The 9475-nt window shown below is 43.6% G+C and overlaps 1 protein-coding gene across 1 annotated transcript; it reads right to left on the bottom strand.

The window, feature by feature from the left end:
* Positions 1–3459: 3459 nt before the first annotated feature.
* Positions 3460–5974, bottom strand: LOC147424865 (uncharacterized). The gene is made up of 5 exons (XM_086500455.1): positions 5765–5974; positions 5496–5643; positions 5260–5410; positions 5110–5118; positions 3460–4160 (listed from the first exon to the last, which is right to left on the bottom strand). Exons 3-5 carry the CDS (start codon positions 5351–5353, stop codon positions 3460–3462), a joined length of 804 nt encoding a protein of 267 aa, XP_086356581.1. The 5' UTR covers positions 5354–5410; positions 5496–5643; positions 5765–5974.
* Between the last annotated feature and the right edge of the window lie 3501 nt (positions 5975–9475).

The following is a 9475-nucleotide window of genomic DNA, read 5'->3' as shown; positions in this document are numbered from 1 at the left end:
TGGGTGCCCAAATCATCATCGAAAATACCAAATACGGTTCCAAGGTTCAAAACACAGAGACGAGAATCTCCGAGCAAGGAACCTAACACGAAATGGATTTGGAAGAAAAAGGAACACTTAACTTCTCCACAAACTGTAAAACCGATCAAGCAATGGAGATTTAAGACTCAGAAGACTCAACCATACTATTTTACCCAAGAGAAACCAAGATATCAATGGCGGATAAAAGCTCAACAACAGTCATTATTGATACCAACAAATCAGGAAATCAGCATGTCAAAGCGTCCTGATGGTACAATCAAGCAAAGGGCACACAAGCTACAAGATTTTCTCTTTGGAAAACAACATCAGAAAACCTTGACATCAGAAATCCTTGAGTTAATTATTCAAGACCCAACTCTTGCACAACATGACGGTTTTCACTGCATTGATCTCAAAGCATGGTAGAGCCAACTAAGGCTACACATAGACACGATTCTTCAACCCATGCACACAGTCGTCCCGGAGTACGCCATGTAGGAGGGGTGGAAGAGCACTAAGTAATTAAGGGCAATGTTTGAAGACGGAGGAAAATGTTTGATGTTAATGTGTGATTTTTTGCAAAATTACCTAATAATACCCTTATAAATCATCAACAGGGGAAATTTAATTGATAACATCTCCCCGATGAGTGTAATTAGTGTATATACTATCATATAGAGACTTAAAAGTGGAGAAATCCAACAAAAAACAATAAAGCTATGTTTTTTGATGGATTTTCTTAATTGTTGGATTTTCACTTTGCTTTTTTAGCACATTTTAGTATTTTCTTTGATTTTTTCAATAAACATGTCAAAAATTAATAATAAATAGCAAATGAGCTCAGATGAAAAAAACTGAAGATACGTTGGTGATCAGAAGAATAAGGCGGACAGACACCAAAAATTTCAATCAAATGGGCAGACGGAAGAGGGAAGCCTAAATTAGGCGGCTAGACCTACTTTTGCAAAATTCTTGCAGAATGAGCTATAGGAATCCGATTGGAGAAATTTTTGACTCTAACATAGATTTCACGGCCTAGTAGGACTAATAGGGGAATTTGGGGAAAAATCATTTGAGAAGTCCGAGTATAGATACCCAAGGTAGGCTAAAATCACCTTATTTCCACTTGTTGCCTTTGGGGAGAGAGCTTTTTGACCTTCTTCGCGCGCATTTTTTGGAGTCCACAGTCACCTCTTTACAGCGCCATCTCCACAAGACATGAGGGGTAAGTTCTATACTTATCAATTATCCATTCTGTACGGACGGTAGCTAGTCTATACCCTGGGAAAAAACCTGAGAATCCGAGCATTCCACGAAGACCTACAATCAAAAATTGACCATAGCGCCGGCCTGTCAGCTCAACCAAATTGGACAAGACTTGAATTGTAGCATACCCTAACATAATAGAACACTTATATATCACCAGTTGACCATTCGGCAAGGGTCGAAGTGGGGTCTCAAGTAGAAAAGCTAGGTTTTTGGCAGATGCCAGAATTGGATTCGAAGTGGGGTCTCAAGTAGAAAAGCTAGGTTTTTGGCAAAGTCAGAATTGGATTCTGACTTCATCATTGGTATTGGACCCCTCTCTCTCTCTCTCTCTCTCTCTCTCTCTCTCTCTCTCACACACACACACACACACACATTCCACTCTTTGTATCTACCAAGGACAGAGGCTCGAGCTTAAGTTCGAGCCTCCACACCTTCTTCTACCTAGTAGGGGTTTAGCGTCTACCCTTTTTGCACCTATCAAGGGTAGATGCTCGGACTTAAGTTCGAGCCTCCACACATTCTGCTACCTAGTAGGGGTTTAGCCTCTACCAATCTTGTACCTAGCAAGGGTAGAGGCTCATGACTTAAGTTCGAGCCAAGTGTGTCATGAGCATCTACCCTTGGTAGGTACATGATTGGTAGAGGCTAAACCCCTACTAGGTAGAAGAATGTGTGGAGGCTCGAACTTAAGTTCGAGTGTGCACATCTTTCTGTACATGCCACAATAGAGGCTCAATATTTTAGAAAGGGCTTGTCATATCTCTATGCTAAGGCAGCTGGTTTTCATGTATAAATTTGCTAAATTTCTCGTCTAACTAGAACCAAACATATGCTTTTTTCTCTCTAAAAAAGATACTACTTTTCACAAATACTCAACTTTGTATCCATAAAACTTGTTTAAAGAGGAGTTTCTTCTATAGGTAACAAGCATCCAACTCCTTCCAAAAGAGGTTCAAGTGCCCTAAATTGAACTCGTTAACAAGCATCAAATTCCTTACATAGTGACCTTATTATGTTATTAGTAGAGCAGAGTTCATCACATCATCTAGAGAATATTATTAATTGATGGGCTCCTTCAAATAGCTAAAGTATGTCAAAATGAAGGCACTATCTAAACAAAAAGAGTAATTTAATTGAGCATGCCCGCAAATATATGATAGCTCAAACTACAAAAAAATGATAAGTTTTTGAGTAGCATTATTAAAAATGGGACTTGAATAATTTCCAAAATTCCTAAAGATGTCTTAGATGCAATCACAAGCTCAACGACATTCTTCAACCCATCCACATCAAGCCTCAAAACATTTCTTGGATAAACAACACATATCGACGTGTTCCACCCAAGCAATGCATCCTCAAATTCAAGGACAAAGAGGAGCGAACGAAGCTATTACGACAATCCCTCCTTCTCAAAGGAAGAAAGCTTTGGATAGCCAAAGAACTGACTATAAATCAGCTCAAGGCTAAGGCAAGCGAACTCAAGAAGATGCAGGATGCTCATAAAGAAGGCAAATGGGTAGTCTACCAAGGCGGAAAAGCCATCACTCAAGAATTTTAATCTCCCAAACCAGCCCCCTCCCCACCTAACCCTCCCTAAGCTCTTTCCTTTTGCTTTTCCTTCCCTCTTTTTTATCCTTTGACGGACCCTCAGTCCTTAACTGATGGTATCCCACACTCTTTACTCAACGAAGCAGTTGTAATGTTTTGTTCTCGGTCCCATAGGTCATATCTAACCTGTGTGGACGATAATTCAATCTCTCTCTCTCTCTCTCTCTCTCTCTCTCTCTCTCTCTCTCTCTCTCTCTCTCTCTCTCATGCATACCATTACCAAAAAAAAAACATCAAAGAAACATCACATGTACAAAAGGAAACTCTTCCTACTTGGTAGATGTGTGTGTGTGTGTGTGTGTGTGTGTGTGTGAGAGAGAGAGAGAGAGAGAGAGAGAGAGAGAGAGAGAGAGAGAGAGAGGTCGTGAGCACTTCAACAATGCATCCACATCAGCAACACTCCTCTATGCTTCGGATGATGCTCTCCTTGTTAACCAATTAGCGAGCCTTGCCTTCCTTACCGAAGAGGTATCCACGATTCCCCATCTCTCTCTCTCTCTCTCTCTCTCTCTCTCTCTCTCTCTCTCTCTCTCTCTCTCTCTCAGAACTCCATGGATGCCATTACCAAAAACCAAACATCAAAGAAACATCACATGTACAAAAGGAAATTCTTCCTACTTGGTAGATGGATATTGTTGCACAACATTTGGTTATTTTCTTGCAAACTGTAAAGGCTAGTAACTGCTTGGAAAATACATTTTCTCCACTCCTGACAGAAGAGCCGCCTTCTTCCCAATGAAGAACTTTGACAACATCATCGTCATCAAGAAGAGAGTAGCGTCTTGATTGACCGCATTTAACCCTACTAGCTTTGCGGTTCCCATTAGATAGAACCAAGACCTTGTCATCCACACCAAGTCTTTCTTCCCATGCACACATGATGAACACACCATTCATAAAGATGCATGCAATGGTGTCGATGCCCTTGGCATGAAGGGCATCCTCACTAGGATGGAAAAGAGAAGGTGAGAACTCTTGCCCTTGGTAGGATATGCCATAGAGATGGTATGTGCCTGGCCTTCCTTGCCGAGGTGGGCTAATGTGGCATCTGGAAGCTTGTTGCCCAGGGCTGAGAGGGTCGTGCAAGCTATGCTTATTGCGTACATGGCTTGAAGGCATTGAGAGGAAGGTCCTCGTGTGTGGAGAAATGGTGCAGCTCACGAATGATGGCGAAGGTGACAAACTATAGGGCCTGATGGAGAAGGCAAGATGGGCGAGCTTCAATAGAAGAGTTGGAGTACTTTGTTCATGTGGTGCATACCCTAATGCACTCCAAAAGACCACATCCAAGCCCAAAAGTTTTGAATCTAATGGGCATATACTAGAGCTTCTTTACTATGTTCATATGGTAAATACCCTAATATAGTCTAAAAAACCACATCCTAGCTTAGAAGTCTTGAATGGAGTCTTCTCTACATGCCCCCATCTCCCTAGATGCGATGCAAGTAGTTTCCTGCAAGATGCGAGCCTTGAATATCTGCAAGCTTTTCCAAAGACAACATGCACACAATACCTCCAAGGGACTCTCATCGCACATTCATGGCCAATGCACCAATACGATATTGTATGAAGAGATTTCTTGAATAGGACAGCAAGGGCTAAGGAGGAGAGATGAATAAAATCTTGCAAAGTTGGAAGCAAGGAGTGTCTTATAGAGAAACCTTTTGGTTTGATAGCAGAGGTGAAGGATAAGAAATTTACATCCATATGAGCAACACATGGCTTGAGAGGTGAGCCTTATCTTCGTGTCATCTTTGAGTGATAACCTTATCCACATGATTGAGATATGGCAAAGCAACCGGTTACAAGACCTTGTAGAGGCAATTATGGAATAGAGTTATAGGATTTGAGGCTATTGGAGGGGTTGAAAGGAAACATAAAATCAACTTAATTGACATCTTGAATGAAGCACATTGAACAACATCATTTGCATTTAGAACAATCCCTCCTATTGTTTTCATTCAAAATAGTTCAACACATTTTTGCCAACTGGTCCCATCCTCTTATAAGAACATTGTAAGAGATGAAATTTGGAGACAGGCCCTCACCCTACACTCTACGAAAGTAGATGAGAACTTGGCCCTGCCCTTATAGAGTACATCTTGCGAATAATGCAATCATTAGGAGACAACATTCAGGAATTGAACCTAGTCCTCAACTTTAAAAGTTGAAAGACCTTGCCTGTGTTGGTTGCATAAATTAGAAATGTACCTTGTTGACCTGCAAGGTGAAGGAGTAGATCCTCTCTCTCTCTCTCTCTCTCTCTCTCTCTCTCTCTCTCTCTCTCTCTCTCTCTCTCGTCGGAAGGAGCATGAATAACAAAGAAGTTTGCAACCAGATTAGTGAGAGAGAGTTCTCCACCTGAGGTGGAGGTTCCGCTGATCACAGCACCAATTGCCCACGTCGTCCTCAGCTTGGCAGACGTGTCCCTCCCTCTCTCCTTCCACAGCAGCATGCCGAGTGTAAGCTCTCTGCATAACAGTGGCCGGCTTTGGTTTTGAGACCTGGAAGTCTACGCAAAGATCACATTCAGTTCTCTCTGAAAAAAGACACACACACACACACAACGCTCGAGGGCCACACATACAGAGACATGCCTTTTTTTACTCTCTCTCACTTCCCACTGAGTTGATGACGAAGAATGTAATGGTGCACTGATGAAATCAAAATTGTGACGGCCTCTTTCTATGCTCTGTTGTTGTTGCAACTATGATGACAACCGCCTCTTTCTCTCCTGTGAGGCAACTGCAATGACAACATCTGTAGCGACTATGGGATGGGATGACAAAGGCAATGCGCTACTATTGGAGCTTCAATGGAAATAACCACAAACAAGGTGCAATGGCAACGTCAACAATAACCTTACCTTGTTGTAAGGATCATCAAGAAGGGTATCCAAGCTCTCTCTCTCTCTCTCTCTCTCTCTCTCTCTCACACACACACACACACACACAACAATAAACGTGAGCAGGTCTAGATACGTGGCACCCGCCGCTGTCCTAAGCAGTGGTCGTCCTCAAATCAGAAAGCCTGCTTAGGCATGCTTAGGGAGGACACTACGGCTCAAAACGGTGGTTTGAACAGCAGGGTGGCTCAAAACATTGATAAACGTGTTCTTTGTTGGAACTTGGGAATGACAACACCTGACCGGACCTATCCTCCTCCTCCTCCTCCTCCTCCTCTCTCTCTCTCTCTCTCTCTCTCTCTCTCTCTCTCTGTGTGTGTGTATGTGTGTGTGTGTGTGTTTGTGTGTGGACACTGCATCGCTGTGTTGCCGGGGGGCTGCAAGGAACACACTCCACTTCAAGGAGCTCTTGCCACCTGTTCGCCGGGGGGGGGGGGGGGGGATCCCCTCCCCCTTTTATAATATATAGATATAGATTTATTTTGATGACCTAACTCTTTTTATATATAAAAAAACATAAAGGGCGCGAGAATTGTATTAAGTAGAGAACAAAATTACAAAGCTCAGCGTGAAACGCTGTTGATTCCAACTTACTTCGTATCTAAAACTCGATTTACATTCCGATATTGTTACAAAAAGGCTAAGGGGGTATTCATATCTGTCTGCATACTTTCACGGGCTGCCACCCAAGTTGCTCCCTCCTGGAAATGCAATGATTACTTCCTGCAGGTGGTTAATAAGCCTAATCCCATTGTCGAGCTGTCTCCTCATTTTCTCTCCCTCAGCTTTACATTCATCAATCATTTTCTGTAGGTGGGAGTAAGAACCATCCAGCAGTATCTCCTGTTGTTTGTTGATATTTGCACTGTTGTAGTATCCCATGTTGTCCATGAGGACCTTGTAATTTGCTTGATATAATCTGCATTGCTCCAGTTTCAAGTGATTTACCTGCACAAAAATGTGGGAGAACAAAAATCTTAGACTTTTAGTCTGGTAGGCCTCATCATAAAAATAGTTGTTCTGTTCTTTCCAGATGATCCAAATAAATTCGCCTCTGATCCTATTCCATACTACTAAAAAGAGCACGACAGAGTCCCCTAGCAGGAGTTGTTTCCAATTGGGAGTGAACCCTGATCCACTAACAATAGGGGCCAATATCTCTCTATTGGCTAGACAGTTAACGAAAAGGTGTGTAATGTCTTCTTCATTTCCTTTGCATCTCTTGCAATGCCCATCTCCCATGCCTTCATGGCTCATTTTGTATCCCGTCCATACTACTTTGTGCATGATGAGCCATAGCAGTACCGAGTGTTTGGCCGGTGTATCCTGATTTAAATTTGAAATTCCACTGCCTTCAAGGGACAGGTGCCACTTTTTGCTAAGAGTGACATGAATACGTTCTTTCAGAGCTGGTGGGAGGTTGGGAGGGTTGGAGAGAGCACCCCCTCCTGCCTAGTACAATGCCTTGGGTGATGGGTTAGGCTGTTTCGAGAGAGTCGTTCCTTCTCCTCTGGAAACATAGCAGTTCGTGACAGAATAACGATGAGCTCCCATGGTTGAAGTTGATACCTTCCAAGAAGTTCAGTCTCATTCTTCCACCTGTGCTCAGTTGTGTTCCATACATCTCTCCAGGCGATAATTCCCTTATTGTGCAGTCTTTTGGATGACCTTAGCTGTCTTTGGTTCAGTTGGGGGATGGGAGGGAGAGACCACCACGTTGACTCAAAAGCCCTAAGTTGTCTACTGTATTTCGACTCCCAGTTAGTTCTAATTAAATTTCTATATATGTTCCAGGCCTTCCACAGTGATATAAGCAGGTCTGATCCCTTAGCTACCACTTCAAAGGGTCCAAAGAAAACAGTGATCAAGGGTAGATTTCTGGTTCCCTTATTTCCTCGAAAATGGAATTTATAAATTTCCCAAAATAATAAGGAGGCCCACTCTTCATTTGGTTGCTCCATTGCTCTGAGGATGAGCTTTACAGTTAACTTGTCTGTCCATAACTTTATGTTAGTGAGGCCTAGTCTCCCTTGATCTTTTGGGAGACAGCAGATTTCCCAGCTAACTTTAGCTAGACCTTTTTTATGGGGTTAGGAGGGCTTCTCAGCAGGACGTGGCATTCTATTGTTCTGAGGGGGGGCTGCTGCTGGTGAAGCTTGCTTATTGCTCTCGTTTTTGTCAGAGTTGTTCGAGATTGTTGCTGGTTTAGGATTCTTGATCGGGCAGTCCCGAATGAAATGCCCTTTAGTTCCACAGTGAAAACATGGGTTTGGGCAGGTACTTGTAATGCAATGGTTGTTAGAAAATTTCTGTATCATCTAGGGCGATGACCATAGCTTGCGGGAGGTCCTTTAAGATATCAATCTCTATCATGGCTTGAGGGTGCCAAGAGGGGATATATTCTCCTCGTGGACGACCTCCTAGAACCTTACCTAGTTGTGATCCTATTACCTTAAGGTGGTTGAGAAAATGTAGAGGCAGGTTCGGGAACTCAACCCACACAGGGAAGTGTGAGAGCTTGTCTCTCTCAGCGTTGTAGTCTTTATGCCATTTGAATAGGCATAGAGGGAAGAATGCAGAAGCCAATGTCCCAAGTTGAGCACCCTAAAGGCCATGTCTGCATTTTTGAATACGAATACGTACTGATTCTTGGGAAGGGCCTGAATGGTCTCCACTTCCGCCCTTACCGGCCCCCAATGATTCGTGATCCAGCCTCTAAGCACTTTAGAAGGCGGCCACGGCCTAGCTAGTAACCCTATGAGGGCTCTGTTTTGTAGATCATTCTGGGTTTTGTGAACTTGAATAGCAGGTAATATGACAAGAGGCTTACCGTATGGAGTCTTGCCAAAGCCTCCTGCATGAGGGCTTCTGCTTCCTCTAGGTTGAGACTCAGCGACAACAGTAGGGGCGGCTACAGTGGTGGCAGTGCCTTCAGCAGACCCATTATGTATCCATGTTGGTGTGTTGGCAGCGGGTGGCTGTGTGTAAAACCCGGCATCTTGCCTTGCATGTCTCGCTGCTTGTAACTTGCTTATATTGTCATGCAGAAACTGGTCCTCGTCGCAAGGGAATGGCCCCAAATGGTTAAAGTGTGAGTTACCCAGTTGGTGAAACCCATTAACTCCACTCGGGTGGGCGGCCGTGGAGTTAAGCTACACTAAAGTGTGGTGAGGTAGCCTGCCCGACGTCCATATGTTAGAAGATCTAATGTCGGCGTTGAGGGCGGGTGAGATGACCGAAGAGATCATCTCGCCATCGCTAACTCTAGGGTTGCCTCAAGTTCCCTTACCACAATTTTGATGATGGTTTTAGTTAAATTTCGGCCTGCTTGCCATCATGGCGAAGCAGACCCAACCGATTGCCCCATCACTTTCAACCGGCAAGAAAGCGTTGACCAAATAGTAAATAGGCTACACTCTATGCGGTTGAACCTAGCACCTCTCCGAGAGAAAGCAATTACTCTAACCACTTTGCCTACCTATTGCGTGCGCTTCTATGATGTACTACGTAGCCTTTTGTCTTTGATCTTTACAAGGCACATCCCCCAAAAAAGGTGTCGTGACCGCCTCAGTCGGTCAACGTCACTGACACGAGAGCATCCTAGCCGAAATTTAACCATTGCCCTCGGATGCAGTTCGATCATGGATGCAGTTCAAGGAAATCTCAAATCGA

This window comes from Adiantum capillus-veneris, chromosome 25 (genome assembly GCF_014529385.1).
Source record: "Adiantum capillus-veneris isolate H3 chromosome 25, ASM1452938v2, whole genome shotgun sequence".
Classification (NCBI taxonomy): domain Eukaryota; kingdom Viridiplantae; phylum Streptophyta; class Polypodiopsida; order Polypodiales; family Pteridaceae; genus Adiantum; species Adiantum capillus-veneris.
Note: the sequence above shows the minus strand (reverse complement) of the source record. Positions and strands in the feature narration are given on the sequence as shown.

Bases quoted from the DNA above. Each gene is read 5' to 3' on its own strand.
- LOC147424865 (XM_086500455.1), bottom strand. From the start codon at position 5,353: ATGCTGCTGTGGAAGGAGAGAGGGAGGGACACGTCTGCCAAGCTGAGG.